A 16,853-nucleotide genomic window follows, 5' to 3' on the forward strand; every position below is an offset into this window, starting at 1 on the left:
CACACAAAAGGACAGAAGCATTTTGTTTGTGGTGTTGTTATTAAAAAAGATCAGTCATATATGCAGTTAATGTACAAATGTAGAGTAACATATGAAATACAAATGTTAATTGTAAAGTTTTTTATATATACATATATTAATTCTAATAGATAGAGAGAGTGAGAGACATACATATTTACACATATGTTGTTTGAGCATGTATATTTTCATATGTCATACTATATAGTCTAAATAATATATAATTAGTGTTTACAATGAAGTATGTCACATTGTATTTAAATAATACATGAATGGTTTCCAGACATCGATAAAGCAGTATAGCTTTCTCCTCCTCCAGTAGAAGCTGTTCATTTTTTAGTGAATGAATCATCGACCTGTCCCTTTCCCTTTCCTCTTTGACCTTAAGTCTTTGCTTAAGGTCTGCTGACAGCATGAATTGGTACAGTAGCTTCCTGCAGTTTGTGATCGATTATCCTCTCTTGGCAGAATGTGAATTGTACACATTCGTCGGTCAATGATATTTAATTAATAGCTGCTGCCTCATTTTAATATGTTTGTCTTTGTTGAGTATATCTTGGGTTCCACGTTTTCAGTTGTTTAACTTCAAATCATTTTTAAATACATTTTTTAGTTCTCTGTTTTTCTATTTCTAATATTTGTATGTATAACATATTGGCTGTATTTACTGTATTCTAGCTATCTAGCTGTATTCTAGCTATCTAGCTAAACGATAACAATAAACATAAGACAGAGCCCAGGCTGAGCACTGTGATCCCTGTCTCTACAGCAGTATGAGTCTTATATAAAAACGAAGTGGAACCAGGTATTACTGATATAAAAAAAGTTTAATGATCAATCTCCCCTTTTAGTAAATAATAAAACAACAATAAACTAATTATGTTTTTATAGGCAATAATAAAAATGACTTGACACTGTCTGCTACTGAAATTGTTTACTTGGGGATAGAAATGCCTTCACCTTAGATAGCTCGGTGAAGTTCATTAGTTGGAGTTTAAACCATTGCACCCTATTTTGCTGCAGCAGATTCGTCAAAGTGTCGCTGTCTACTTTTATTCTCAGAAACAAGAGGGCACTGTTCTTCAAATAACTAACAATGAGTGGAGCCATTTTATCTACCCTAAAAAAGGTTCTGTAAGCATTGACTGACATCTATGTGTATTATTTCAAAATGTATTGAATTGAAGAGCTCAGAATAAAAGCGCCACAAGTTTCATGCAAGATATGATTTGGAAAAAACTGGTGGTGAGGATGGAAAATCCCACACAAAGCTAGCAACACAAGTATGGGTTTGCAGCGTCAAATTTGCTCAAATATATTGCCCTCAAGTTCAAGAGAGAACACTGTGTTCTAAATATTCAGTGTTCTCACACTTCAAAGAAACTATGGAGTGTCGTTTTCCCCTTGATATGAAGTTTGGCAAATATAGAAAACCCATGTCTCAAGGTAATGGACATGATAGTCTTTGGGGAAAATGTTATCTAGTTATGTGTAGCTAGCTCTGTGTCCTTCCTTATCCAATGCGGTTTGCTGTTTTTATCCACATGCTTAAAAAATACTAGAGTCCAAGTATACCATATCATAATATGGCCTTGAGAGCGTATTTATACATAAAAAAACCTAAAAATTCAGAAATGTAACAATACAAAAAAACCCACAAATGTTTGATAGCGTGCAAATAGTTTCAGCTCCATGATTGCCTGTGGCAGTGAAGCTAAAAAAACACAAACAACATTCTCATCTACACTGTAAAATATTGCAGGTTTCTGGACTTAGCACACATTTGTTTGAATACATATATATATATATATATATATATATATATATATATATATATATATATATATATATATATGTAACAGTACTAATGTAAATAAAAACTGAATTAAGAAAAAATACATACCTGCTCTCCTATTAAAACCAACTGCTTAATCTTACATTAATACAAACTAGAAAAAAACATTACTTTAAGTATAACTGTACTGTCATATATTGTATGACATCAAATCGAGGATATGTCATGAAAATTGATGGCATATGGTATTTTGTGTGTAAGAAGATACGTTATCTACCCAAACTAATTTTAAACTCATTGAAAATTCCTTTACTAAAATATCCTCATCTCAGCCAAAATGTAGTTCAGTTTACTTCCACCCTAAATGCTTGATATTTTGTGAAGATCAATAAGGTTGTCATGACACTAATTGCAGAGCAGGTTGGGGAACTAAAGTCCTATCACATACTGCCTTGGAGGGTTAGATACATTTACATGTTTAGGTCAGGGAGTCCCATCTTTATCCAATGAATATATCAAATGAAGGTGGGACTATGCCAGGGGTGAAATTCTGCTGTACTCACCGATACTCTGTATCGGGTCTTATTTTAATGCCAGTACTGGGTACCGGGACTTGTTTCATCTGCTTTTCGTCCAATGCGCTTGCATTCCGTTCATTCATACTAGCGCAACGTTTCACCAATGTGCTTTCATTCGGCACAGATCATGCTGCTTGCATTCTGTATCCTAATACTGCTTCTCTGTCTCTTAGCTGCTATTGGCTACCGTTAGTCAGTGTAATCACTGCATGTTGATTGGCCGAGCTTTCATTCTGATAAGATTTCATTTTGGCATGCGTCACAAATCTCTGCCCATTTCGCTTTGTGTCAGTGCTCATTGGTTGATCAACGAGAGAAGAGTTTAGCAGTGAGACGTGAAAACAGCGGCATTGAGTAATTATTATTTTCTTAAGTTCGTATTTTCTACATAAATTACACAGTTGATAAATATTAGAACGTGCTTTGTCTTGCTCCGATTTTTTAAATGGAAAGTGATGTGTGGGACAGTAGGGATTAACATAAAAAAACAGGATCAACAAAGTAAAGTGCTGCTTCAGATTTGGCAAGTGAGTCAGAATCAGGATTAGATGCAGGTGTGCTTTTACGCTTTCCAAACACTGGCCCAACTTGCAAGGTAAATGTTAAGTACAATGATCAACGTTTTGTTTTGTTGTGATCCTAGTATTTTCTGTTATGAGAATTGTAAATGTACAATGCCCCCTTTGCTACAGTTTTAAGTTAAATTTGAGTTTGCACTTGTGTCAAAGGCATATGTAAACCACAGTAATGATATTACTTTATGTAAATGTGTAATTTGGCACTTTGTTATTGTGTAGGAACCACAATGCCAGGGGTTAAAAAAATAAATAAATAAATAATAATAATAATAATAATAATAATAATAATAATAATAACCTGATGTCTACTTTTATACAGTTTCTGCCTGAAATATACTAATCTATACTAACAGGGATATATGTTCTAATCCAAGGCTATCAATGTAGCATGGCTAGGTCCTTGTGTAGGTGAGCACCCAGGGTCTGGAAAGTACGGGGAGGATTTCAGAGAATACAATGGAGATTGAAATGGCCAAGTCATTTTTTTTAATAGTAGTGCCTGGTACATTAAAAAATAGAGGGGTATTTCAACCCGTATTGCGCATTGTTTGACGTAGCTTGTTTTAAATTCATAAATGTATTGTGTACCGGCCGCGCATATGAGTACCTGCACTTTTTTGTTGAGAATTTCACCCGTGGACTATGCAGAGGTTAACAAAAGTTGTATCTCTCTCAATTTTTAACATGCTATAGGTGTCTACATAACAGATGAGAGGTATTCGTAAAAAAAACTAACCGCATGTATTTAATCCCAGCATGAAAATGTTCTTTGAAGTCAATAAATAGTTGTACTTCCTTTTATCGACCTTTCGTGCCTTAATTTAACAAATAGAAATCAAAAGCCTACCACAGCTCATAGCTTCGGTCTCCAGAGCAGCCTCAACATTGAGCTTTAAAAAAAACATGTAAAAGACTGGACTGTATAAAAATACACCTGAACATATTTCAGTAGCCTTGTTACATGCAATTCAGGTAGCCTACAGTACACCATGGTAGTAAAACATATGTTAAATGAATTCCATTCCTCTGTCACAATTCTGGATGCAATATGTAACAACAACAAACGAGGACAAAGCTCAACTTTTTGCCATTGAACAATAAAATACAACAATCTTATCGTATCATAGGTTAGTTACACAGTATGTTGTCCTTTTGAAACAACAACTTAATTGAATCCTGCCTTAGTGCTGGAACAAATATCTGAATATTCGAACAAATATTTGTTTACATGTATTCGGATACAAAAATCAGATGTTCGTATTCACTACATATGACAAAAATACCTTGCACTTTTATTTACATATTGTAAGGTCTTGCTGTAAAATAAAGGCACACACACAGAGGGCCCATGGCCACACCCCCTGCCCCTGCTGCTATGCTGGCTCTGCCTGCGTACAGAGCAATATAATGGTTTTTATTACTTTTTGAAAAACGAACAAATATTCGAATGAATAGATTATGAGCGAATATCCGAACATGAAAATCCCATGTTTGTCCCAGCACTATCCTGCCTACCTTTTCCCTATACCATCTCCCGTTCCACATAGAGGAAAAAATATTTTAAAATCATGATATAAAAGCAAGGCAATTTACACTCTACAGGCCAGCCTCTGAGTTTTCATTTGGCAAAAAGTTGTCCGGTCATGTGCATTGTGGCTCTACAGTTTCTTTATTTGGTGCTTGTATACCATCTATAGCCAGTCTTTGCGAGAATAAACATCATGGTGTTTTATTTCATTTAATAGTTTATTCCTATTTTCTATGTTTGCTATGTCAGACTTATGAAAGTGTGACCACACTGTGTCCCAGGATTTTATGCCGCTACTCCATAAATCTTGACCGGTCCTTATTGTGTGACTTTATGCCCTGTGTAAACTGGAACACTGTCATTAATCCCAACCTTTAGCAATGTTTCATGATCATGCTATTGTGTTGTAAATAGTTTGTTTAAAATGGTATGCTTAGCAATAACATGTATTTGCGTTGCAGTACATAACAAGGGAAAAAACAAAAATATCTAGTGACTAACTAACTTTCCATGTTTCCATGACATCAAATAAAAAATAACTCATGGAAATGTAGCCACGTAAGTAGTATAAATGTTTATTAAGCACATTTTCAGAAGTATGTACTGCGTTAAGGATCGTACAGTGGTAATGACACATTTTAAACATTCAAACTGCTTTCTTACTACAGTAATTGCACTTATCACTGGTCCCTTTTTCATGTTTTGTTTGAGTTTCTTTTAGGTCGGGGATGGTGGTGGGGGGGGGGCACCTTGAGAAGCATTGCGATAAGTAACATAAACTTCAAATAAAGGGTTTACCCCACCATGAAATAATGTAAAGCAATATTAATGTGAATTTAACTAACATATATGTAAGTGTGGTTTCCCTTTGGCCAACTCATGTATACTGATTCACTGTGCTACTTTTAAAAACAAAACTCGCATTCCTCAGTGCAAGGGGTTGCTGAATATTGAGTCTGAGGCACAGCATATAAAGGTTCATTTGTTTGTGATCAGACTTACAAATTTCTTCCAGACAAACTGGAATCAGTTGCAGGCTCATGGCTGTGATATCACATTGGAGTGGCTGCAACAGTCCCAGGCTACATGTGCTATGTATATACATGTATATAGTGGCTCTTACATAGTCCTTAAACATAGCTCTGTAAAGCAGCTTTTCAGAATGTTGTCGTTAAACAGAATTAATAAAGAAAAATGATATTAACCTTTAATTGGATATCAGTAAAGCTTGATTTGCACCCCTCCATTAAGTCGGGGGTAAAAGTTGTATATTGAAATTTACTTTTTCTTCTGTTCAATTAAATCACAAGACACTGTGGTCTGTTTAAATGCTCCCAACAGCTGTGGGTCTAAATACTACCACTCTTTAGATCTATGTTTGTTTCCTGCAGGTGTTGCCCTCAGGGGTGAATTAACAATGAAATACAGAGGAATGTGGATCAGGTTGTTTAGATCATGAAATTGGACCAGCTTTGCATATTACAGCAGATGTAAGCACAAAAAAAAGACTTGTCTGAACTCTTACATTTCTGCAGTTACTTTCAAGTAACAGCATCCCCCTCCGTCTTGCTAGGGAGAATGACAATCGAATGCAAAAAAGGAATCTATTTTAGCAACATTATCCATTTATTCCAGATATTATGTACAATGTAAGTTGGGCATGTGCTATGTGTGACTCGGGACTATTTTTAGTTTTGTGTAGGTTTCTTTCTTTTTCAAGGACAGAGTGTGTGAATGCATTTTTGTTTTGAGATTTAAGGAGACTTTGTTATCAGTCTGGCTCCATTTATTAAAATGTAGATTTTTTTTTTTTAAAGCTACAGTATGATAATTTTAAGCGTTGCTTGTCTGCGCCCTTGTATGAAGATGTACTGAATTTTGGGATATGCAGTTAACAATTCCTGATTTTGCTGCTTGAGTTTCACCTTTTCTTACTCTGTCCACTGCATCAAGTTTAATTAACAGAGAAATGTTTAGTTTTTTTTGCTTTCTGCCATGCTTCGTACTGCATATCTGGAACGTTCATCCAACGTTTGCAAGTCACATTGCATTATAGGGGAAGTGGGAACCACAACCTTACCGTATTACAACCGATTCCGCACTGTAACAGGTTGCGTTATAACGGGGTAGCACTGTACTTCCTTTTAAATCCTGGTCCTAAAGGGTTAAGCCCTGAAGTAATTGTGCTGCTTTGGCTAAATCTGTAGCCAAGTTCCCAGAGCCTTGTTGTGACGGTAATATTTAAAAAGATTCCTCCCTGCCATAGTTATTTAATAAAGAGAATGTAGAAGGATTAAGATTACAAGGTCAGTAGCTGTTTTGTAATGTGCTGGATTGCTAAATTGCGTTATTTGGTACTTTTAACATATTTTAATTGACCCTAAGGAGTTTTCCAAACTAATTGAAAATAGGGGGTGTTAGTGAAATCAATTTGTATTGATGGGAATAGCATAACACATTTTAAACATTCAAACTAAATGTAGTACAGCTTTGCCCCTTTTTAAAATATAAAATAAACAGTGTATTACTATACATAGTCTCATATTGTAATTTTAATGAAGTCAGGGCAGAAGAACATTATCCATGACATGGCAGGTTTCCATGAGGCTGTTAGGATAATGGAGATGTTTGTAAAATCTCACTTTGGATTGGGGTAATCAGGGTTTTACTGTACAGTTGATTAAAATAGGTGCCAGTGGTATCTGATTCACAATAACCCTGAATGGGCTTTTCTATATATTAGCAAGCCAGCCTGTATAAGGGGGGGGGGGGAGTAATTAGGACATTTTTTGTGTAAACTTAATATAATTTTAATTAAGTGTATCTTTGTTGTCAAAGAAAGCATTTTGAGTTTTGTTCAAGGACAAAGGAGGAGCTTCTGATCATTCTGATTGGCTGCTCAGTGCTCCTCTGTCCCACACTCCCATCCTTTAACAGGTTTACCAGTGTGCTTGATCTATATAAGCTTCATTAAAGTGCTCACAGAACAGAGATATAACATATACTGCCAAGGATTGCTTCTTCAATCTCATAACTTGGATATTTGTAATCTTACTGTAATGCTTTGAAGACCAATTATGAATTTATATGCTAGAAGAGTGACATTGCCTGCTATTACTCCACTGTTCCTTCAAAAGCGGGTAGGGGGTTTATTTTTCATAAATAAAAACATCTTGGTGAGCAAACATTTTTAATAAAACATTATACTGTATAGAGAATAACTGAGAATTTCATATTGAAATACTGTATACACGGGTTGTAAGAAATGCACATTCACTATGTGCAGCTGTGGAGAATTAATCTTCTATAATCCTTACGGATACCACAATCTAAAGCACTGTATGGGCCGCTTAATTTCATTGTCTGGAATCTCATTTTTGGCAGCAGCAGTTCTGCAGCCTTGAAAACCAGATGCATTAAAACAATGCATAATTAAAGAAGAAAACAAGTTGCTCTGCTTTACATTGTTTGATAGAATTTGTAATTTTGATTGAAACCACAATGGAATTTTACAATTCACTGCCTGCATGTTAATCTTTATTTATTTTTTTACACATAGGAAAATATATTTTACTTATTTAGCTGAGTGATACAGAATGTGATGGAGATACATTGATTGGTTAAAAAATGGAATACTGAATTTCACCTGTTTCTCTTCTGTCAGTTCAAATTAAATACATTACATTACATGTTATTTAACTCTGGCTTATATACAAAAAAAAAAAATCAAATAGCATGACAATTGTACCAAATACAGTATCAGGAATAACTGAATTGCAAAATAAGGAAGGAACAGTGCATTACATTGTTTCTGGTTTCAAAATACTCTACTTAATGTAGTTTCAGTTAAAAGTGGAAAAGTCATCCGTTGTTCATTAAACACTTTGAAATACAGTTCAACAGCTAAGTCAGATGGCCATGTTGTTTTTTGTCAGAGTAAGCATTTTCACAGACTTATATTGCCACAACTTAACTGGGCAAGGCACTGCATTATTTGGAGATTTGCTTGCAGATATTTCTTACTAAGTCCAGTTTTGAATACTCTGTTTAACAACTCTAGTGTAGCCAGTATATATTTTTTACGGCATATATTTTATGTACCAAAAGAAAAGTGGTCACAGTAGTTTGGAGAAGCGAGGTTTTACTGTACGAGAAAGAAGTGTTACTGTATGACAAGTTTGTTAAAATAATAACCACCGATATTATAGTGTCATAGTTTTTTTTATTTTTATTACTAATAATGTACTGCGTCGTCTGATATTATTGATGAACCTGTGCCATGCAAACTTCTTAGATTTGAGCTATCTCTGAATTGTACTGTATTTTGGGTATTTGAGAAGCTTTGGAAATAACCATGGCAATATGTAGCGTTGTTTACTATAACTTTATTAGCAGAGAGTGCTTCATAGAGGACTTATGCCATATAAAGAAGGAATTTATTTCAGATTTAGATCAATATTGATTTACTGCATGTATATTATGATATTGACTGATACCATGCATGTAAATATAGTTTATACAACAAGTGCTGAGAGTTCTACATTTTTTAAACCAATCTAATTTTGAAATACATCTGACATTCATTCAAATCCAATGACAGAATTGCACCACAATGCGAGCAGATGCAGAGCTTGATTTCCGTGCATTGTACTTTAGGGGTGCACTGGTTATTTGGCCATCGTCATTCGTGGCATAACTACAGTACCTGTTACCTTTTTTTATTGTTAATTACAGTAAACCAATTTACTATATATCTGTGTCCTTTTCTTTTTTGCTCATGAATGCTTGATAATAGTGTGCAAACAATATGTAAACACTAATGTATGTAACGCAGATATCAATGTGTGTATATATATATATATATATATATATATATATATATATATATATATATATATATATATATATATATAATTTAAACATTCTCCCTTTCATTGTACAATAAAAAATAAATAGATTGCATGTTTATGAGCTGTGGAAAAAGTACATTAGCCTGGGGTAAAGGAGTCCAAAGCAGATCTATTGACAAATATGGGATGAGAATATTTTGTGAACAAACAGTTTCTTTCTAATGTTTGCTTCTCTTCAAAGCTGCTTTGTTCTGGCTCACAGACTTTTATATATTCCTTTTTAAAAATGTTGAAAAGCGGTTAGCCTAAGGGTACTGTACTGTAAAACAGATGTGCAAAGTTTCATGTTCCTGTTTGAGACGGAACAGAATGTCCTGTCTGACCAATCCAGTTATCAGTCAAGACCACAATATACCGGTACGTTATACTGTTGGTATATTGTTTTCACTTTTTTTGTGCTTTTGAGTAGTGCAGTAGAACCAGTCAACCAACATTTCTTGGTGTAATTTGATTACAAACTCAGTTAATAATAATAATACACAATTGCTGTGAGAAGAAATATATATATTTGTCAAAGACTACAGATACATTTGGCACGGTTGTTATGTCCCTCACTTGAGGGAAGTTGTTCAAATACAACATACAGTATTCAGAAATGCTTAAAGTATATGCAGGTATATACTGCAACTGAATATACCTGCTAAAATGAATGAAAAAATGAGAGCAGTTCAGCTAAGAATTATGTCATTCAGTATCCTGGACAGGGAAAAGTTGAGCCATGCTTCCTGTGAGGCAGGCTGTATAAATAGAATGTGTTTGTATACCTCTGTGAGCTCCTTAAGAGAAACTTGAAACCAACACGAGGTGTAGCCAGGCCATACCTTTGAAATGATGTGTGATTTTTAGAAACTGGGTTATTGCAAAGGACAGCCAGGAACACTTTAGAGGTTAAATAGTATTTAGTTTCCCCTGACATCATACACTATATACTGCTGCTGTTGTGGAACATACAATTAGAGGCATTTTCTTTGTGAATGTATCAAAACCTAAAAGTGCACAATTAAAAAATATTAATGTTTTAATAACATAGTGACTTTACGGAGCCCCTCAATTATCAGCACCTGCAGTATACATTTCTTTGTGTGCAGCATACATCAAAGTGACAACATGTGTGACCTGTGTTAGTTTTAGAACTGTGTTAAACTCTAAACAGCTAAATGTGTGTGTGTGTGTATCTATCTATCTATCCATCTATCTATATATATATATACACACACACACACATACACATATCATTTTATGTCTCCAGCCGTTTCAAAAAATGAGAAAACACATGTAAAATTGTTGGGGAACAAAATACAAAAACTGAAATAAAACAGTGTAAAACTGGTGCCGACAGACTGTGTATAATAGAACTGCATACGATGACATCAGATTAAACACACAACTGGAAAGGAAAAGTTTCCTCATCTTCTCGTTTTTGACTATGGTCCCAACACTACATTGGGTGTTCTGACTTAAGTGAGGCATTTGCTGTATAGTTTCTTAATTGGAAAATAACAGTAGTCGACAGGAAGTGCAGAATTATAAGAATGTATTTAACATACTTGTTGTCGTGGCTACAAATACAGATATATTTATCTGTCTCTCTCTCTTGGTACAAAACAATATAAAAATGTTTTTTTAATCCACTTTAATACCTTTAAATTAGATCTGTGTCCTTAAGAAGTTATTGTATTCTCAAAATATATCGCCCTAAAAGATTATTATGCTATTCAATGAAACATTCTAGTATGATAGCATATCATAAAGCTATGTTAACATTTCCTTCAGTTCTCTATCATTGTAGTAGTCAGCAGTTTTCATAATCGCACCCAAACAGGTGCCAAACACTGGGAATAGGATACTTTAATAGCAGGCAATTCTGTTCATTACAATACAGCAGCAGGAAAACGTGACTTTGTGTGTGCTTCCCGAGTCCAAACAGTTTGACAAGGGGCAGTCAAAAGTATTGATTCCATTTAAACCAACATTCTATCTTTTTGTTTGTTTATCTTTCAATTATGATAAGTATATTTTTCTCCTTTATAACTGTGGAGCCTTTGCTGGTTGCATAGGGCCCTAAGTGCAAAGGCAAATATTTAGTAATAAGGCAAATCATTTGCACCGATTGAGAAACTTGTGTTTCATTACCACCGTTGTCTTTGCCGCAATAAGTTGTGTACATTTTGTGGATCAAATACATGTCAAATATACTGTCAAAAAATCCAACAAACCACTAGCTAACTAGTATTTTTTTTTGTATTCCTTTTCAAAGGATTTGCCTCTGCACTTGCTAGAACACCTTGACTTACATTTTTGTAGACTCAAAGGGTTCCCCCTCCTTCCATTACTCGATCACTGTGGGGAAATATTGTTCTTTTGAATATCCTTCAGATAGACAGAAATGATGCTGAAACACTGATAGGAAATTGTCTGAATACGAAGCGATAAAATAGACCATGATTTGTGACAGAACCAAAACAGTATATACTTAGAGTAGAGGGCCTCATTCCTGTCAGTGTCAAAGCTCTAGAAAACTATCTGCTAGTTAAAATGTTTGAACCATAAACATATGTATAGTTTATAATAATGAGAAAAGTTAAATTCATGATAATTAACTTAGTTTATTGGGGTAAAGTTTTTTGCATAAGTAGATAAAAACCTGCTCTGTACAGCTGTGGGAGTGAAGTTCAAGGTAAAATTATTTGTTTATAATTACTAACTGTTCTCCAATATTCTCTCCTTGGCATAGGCTGGCTTGATGGAGAAAGTGTTTATGTTTTAAGGGTCTATATTTTTTAAATGCTGAATAGTTTCTTTCCCTGAATTTGTCTGCTATGTAAAGATGCTTTTTTTTTTTTTTTAATATGTGCGTATAAGAATATGGGGGAACATGATGGGAGACTACATTTGGGGGCTGATACGTGAAAGTGATTTACAGTATAATCGTAAATCTCGAAAAACTACTCACTTCTAAATCTTTTGTAGTCATTTTTGTATTACTTTAGTATAAATACATGTTAATTTGGATTCATATGTTGTTTGTTTTTTTTCTGACTTTATGTGAACGAAAAGACACAAATTTGCCAGTTTTCTCACTGGAAATAGGTAAATTTCAAAATATCACTGTCCTGGTCACAAAAGCAAAGTTTGTGGGGAATAATAGCCATTTTCTATACTTTTGAGGCATAAGCAATTAGGAAATAACACTTACTACCCAGGAACAAAAATTGTGTTACATCAGAGGCACTAAAATCTCACCCTAGTCACCCTCCGCCCAGCTGCCAAGAAGAAGTGATTCTAATTTGGATACTATCTACAGCCAAATAAACGTTTGATTTGAAACACTAATACAATGTAAAGATTATTTTTTTTGTGAATGTATAGTGGATTAGAAAAAGATTGAGACAATGTAGAAAGAGCTTAATGAGTTTATTTTTTTTACACAAGGAGGCCTGTAAAGTATGCTATTTTTATCAGTTGTTGCACTGGACTATGCCACGTGCTGACTATAGTCCACCTTCTCTTAACTCCAGGCCCTGAATACTGTTCACAAGTTCCACCCACGAGGAACAGCCTGTCTGCAGAGTCCAACATAAGACCAGACAGATCCATTGTAGCCATCATATGCAACCTGACTCCCCATGCCCATCACTGCCCCAAACTCAGCCTAATTCATATTAACTGTTCCAGCCATTTGAGTCGACCCTGTTATCACTCTAGAAAAACATTATTTTCTTGTTTTTGTACCGGCTCAATCAAACTCAGATTACATTCATGTTTTTATATTTCCTTTAATAGCACAATGTGGGGCTCCCTCTAGTGGAAGTTTCTGGAGAATAATGTAATGGATCGGTAACAGAAAGTGAAGGGTGCCGGTTACATTGTGATTGGGGTTTACTTATTTTATTTATTTTATTTATTTTACTTCTAAACAGTATTCTTTTTTTTTGCCTCTTGTCCTTTTCTATTGCTTTTAGTAGCTGAACTACAGGACCTAATTGTGTCTTGTTTATTTCAGACCATGGGCACCGGAAGTACAGCAAATAAAGTAAAATACTAAAAAAAATACTAGTAAAATAATGATACTCAGAAATAAATATGATCACAAACAGTAATAAATAATACAGTAAGCACAGGTGAACTTTCAACATTTGTATTTGTTTTTACTATATTTTAATAAGACTATAGAATAATTAAAGAACAGAGATTAAAAAGAAAGCAAACACACATTTTGTGATAGGAATGGGGAGTGGCTAGAACAAACTGGCCCTAATTGTCTTGCTTAGTTAGGCACTTTTTTATGTTGGCTTTATTTCCTTTTATATTCAATTATTTTATCAATTATAATAAAAGTATTTTTCTGGAGGATTTGTGTGAGAGGGTGTGTGTGGTGGAATTCAAATGTTGTTTCATAGGTAGTGTGAGCTGGTGGAGCCCACTTAATTCTGTAGGATAACTGATGATGTGTTGAACCTGCAGAATGACAATCAGGACACAAGGAGTACAATCAATGGTAGGTTTTATTATTCTTCCTTTCACAGCTGGGTAAAATAATCCAACACAAATAAAAACCTTTCCCAGAGTTTAAGGGCTTAACCCAAACTTAAAGTTGATTAAATAATAATGAAAAACAATAACACACAAAAGTTATTTTTCATTTGTAAAGTCCAGAGTGGTTTCCAGAGTCCGACTTACCGTCCACTTAGACCTCTTGGCGTGGAACTGCAAGGTGAGTATTAAAACACTTTTCAGGATTTAAATGAATTCTGTGTTTGCTTTTAACTGACTTTCCTTCTTTCTTTTTCAGGTTTTCAAACGCGTCCATAAGAGGGTGCTGCTGATCCAGGACACACAGGTAAGTAAAGGAACAGTCCATACAACAGAACAAAGCCGCACAGATCCAGTGCTGCCTCTCCAGAGTCTAAGCGCAGTGTTTTCAAAGGTATAACCAAATGTTCCTGTCAGGACAACTGAAAAGTCAGCACATCCGGTCACTTTTTTTTTAAAGTAACAGAAACGCTTATTCACTGCGAAACATGAACTACTTTAGATGTGTAATGACTGCAGCATAGGATACTAACCTTAAGGTTAGGGTTTCGGTGTAGGGAGAGGATTATTCATTGTCTTAACAATAATATGATAGCCAATCAGAGTGCAGTGTCCTGAGAGGAGAATTTTGTGTTACCTTTGTAAGGACAGCAGTCCAAGCGGGATTACGAGGAAGATGGCTCATGGCTGCCCCTCCTGGCACTAAGTGGAACCAATGGGTACATTGTAATTGTATCTTCAATTAAACAGCAAACAGTCCATATACCAACTCTGGTCAAAATAAAAGTTTCTTTCTGAAATGCTGGTTTCAGTGTGTTTCTTTCTGCTTTAGCTCTAAAACCAGTCTTTTGCACTCTCTCAGCCTCCTGTACCACGTGGCTGAAGAGATGCTAATTTAATTCAAGTTTGTATTTTGCTGAGACCCAAAGTTGTTTGTTGTAAAGTTAAACGTGTAGTATTGCTTGTACACAAAAAACAAAGAAAACAAAAGCTTTGAAACTGAAACAGGCCTGCATCCTGCCAGTACAACACACAGTCCTGTTCCATGAGCATTCCCGAGGGTATTCACAGTGAGAATATTAAAGGTACAACAGTGAAACAGTCCAGCACACAGTTGTAGTTTCCCTTTGTTAAAATTTCACTCACTGCTGTTTGTTTTCATTACGCCTTTCCGTGGCATTTATAGCGTACCACAATACTCTTCAAAGACTTTTAGTAAACAACGCCCATTGTTGTTTTTTAAACAAGCACAGTACTTGCGTTTTTTATAAAATGTGTAATCTAGCATTTAAGGTGACAGAAGACTTACAGCGTCTCTTCTATTCACGTTGTCCAATCTTTTCAAGCAGATTTGCAGCGTTCCGCTTGTCTCTCTCTTACGTCAGTGTTTTCACTTTCAGCTTGGCTCAAACACAGCACGATTACGTAGCTCTACCTCAGGCTACAAGTATACCAGAACCATCGTATCTCTCTCTTACTCTCACACGCCCCCTCACCACCACTCTACATCACACCTTTCTTTCTCTTTTCTTTTCACTAGCTCCACCAGCTGATTTATATACAGATCGCTACCCATGAGGCAGCGGCTGATTTCGCTAGTGATTGTGGGTTTTATAGTTTTCTTTATCTTTTTTTTTAAATGCAAGTGTATTATTTAAAAACAGAGCAACCATTATTTTTTATTTACTCTTGGCATTCTTTGATACTTCATTGTTCTACAATGTTAAAATTGCCTCCATGTTTTATTATTGTACAGTCTCTGTACCACCATTCTGCCACAGTAGAAATATATTTCCCTAAATGCTTCTTATTAAAAAGATGTTTTTAGCTGCATCTAATCATGATTAAAAATGTGCTGCCTTGTAATGGTCATGGTTATTAGATGAGCTCCTGACTTGTTCACTTGCTTACTATGTCATACAATTGGCCATCTTTAAATTCAAATACAATATAAAAGCAAAGTTTAAATGTCTCTAATGTCATATTTGGGCAATTAGATTATTTTGACAAATACAAATACCGTATTTTGACAAATACAAATACCGTAAACATATTTTAAAATTATTATTTTTCATTAATGAATTATCAACCTGAAGCATCTGTACTGTATATTCAATTTGTGTTAAGCTAAACTTTCATGTGAGATTGCCTAGATGTCACATATACAATTACATGTTCTCAATCAAAGTACAATTATGTCAGGTGGATACATTCACACAACACTTAAGCAAATGCAACTTGCTTAATTGTTCAATCATCAATCAGTCCTCCATTATGTATAAAGGGAGTCACATGTGGACTAAACTTTGTTGGTAAGCAATGGAGCAGGACCAAATACAGCAAGAGAGAGCTGGAGGAAGAGGTAGAGGAAGAGGTAGAGGGCAAGTCAGAAGAAGGATCTTGAATGACTTGAGGGCGACTATAATTGATCATGTCATCAATCGTGGTCTAACCTTGAGAGAGACTGAGAGCCAAATGTGAACAGATCTACAGTCGCTTCAATCATTCGTACAAAAATAGGTAAGTGGCCATTGCAAGGTGTGAACCACTACTGTGAATTGTACATTGCTGTATATTACAATACACAATGGTTTTGAATCTTACGTATACTTTACAGTACTGTAGGAAAAATTATACAGTAATTTGTTCAGTAACGATTCACATTAACTCTACCTTCATAACACATTCATAATGCATTCATAAGCACTCAAAAAGCATTACAGTTACATAGAGCGTTATGAATGCTTTATGGTAACGATTTATATTAACTCTACCATATAACTTGTTATGTGGTAATTATGTAATACACAAAAGAACATTCATGTGTGTATCATGAACCATTCAGGATGGATTTGTAAGATTATGAATGCATTAGGAATGCATTATGAAGGTAGAGTTAATGTAAATCGTTAC

General features: G+C 34.9%; 1 protein-coding gene across 5 annotated transcripts in view; it reads left to right on the plus strand.

Annotated features, from left to right (window-relative positions):
* The window catches only part of LOC117426446 (growth factor receptor-bound protein 14-like), a 52,790-nt gene that overhangs the window by 17,578 nt on the left and 18,359 nt on the right, over positions 1 to 16,853 (plus strand). The window contains exon 1 of one of the 5 annotated variants that reach the window (XM_059033735.1): positions 7,447 to 7,637. The exons of 3 other annotated variants lie outside the window; for them this stretch is intronic. In XM_059033735.1, the coding sequence (XP_058889718.1) occupies positions 7,575 to 7,637 (63 nt within the window). In that variant the 5' untranslated portion in view covers positions 7,447 to 7,574. Of the gene's footprint in view, positions 1 to 7,446; positions 7,638 to 10,629; positions 16,461 to 16,853 lie in introns of those variants that run through there. One more of the 5 variants, XM_059033736.1, reaches the window with a different exon arrangement.

This window comes from Acipenser ruthenus, chromosome 11 (genome assembly GCF_902713425.1).
Source record: "Acipenser ruthenus chromosome 11, fAciRut3.2 maternal haplotype, whole genome shotgun sequence".
In the NCBI taxonomy this organism is placed as follows: Eukaryota; Metazoa; Chordata; class Actinopteri; order Acipenseriformes; family Acipenseridae; genus Acipenser; species Acipenser ruthenus.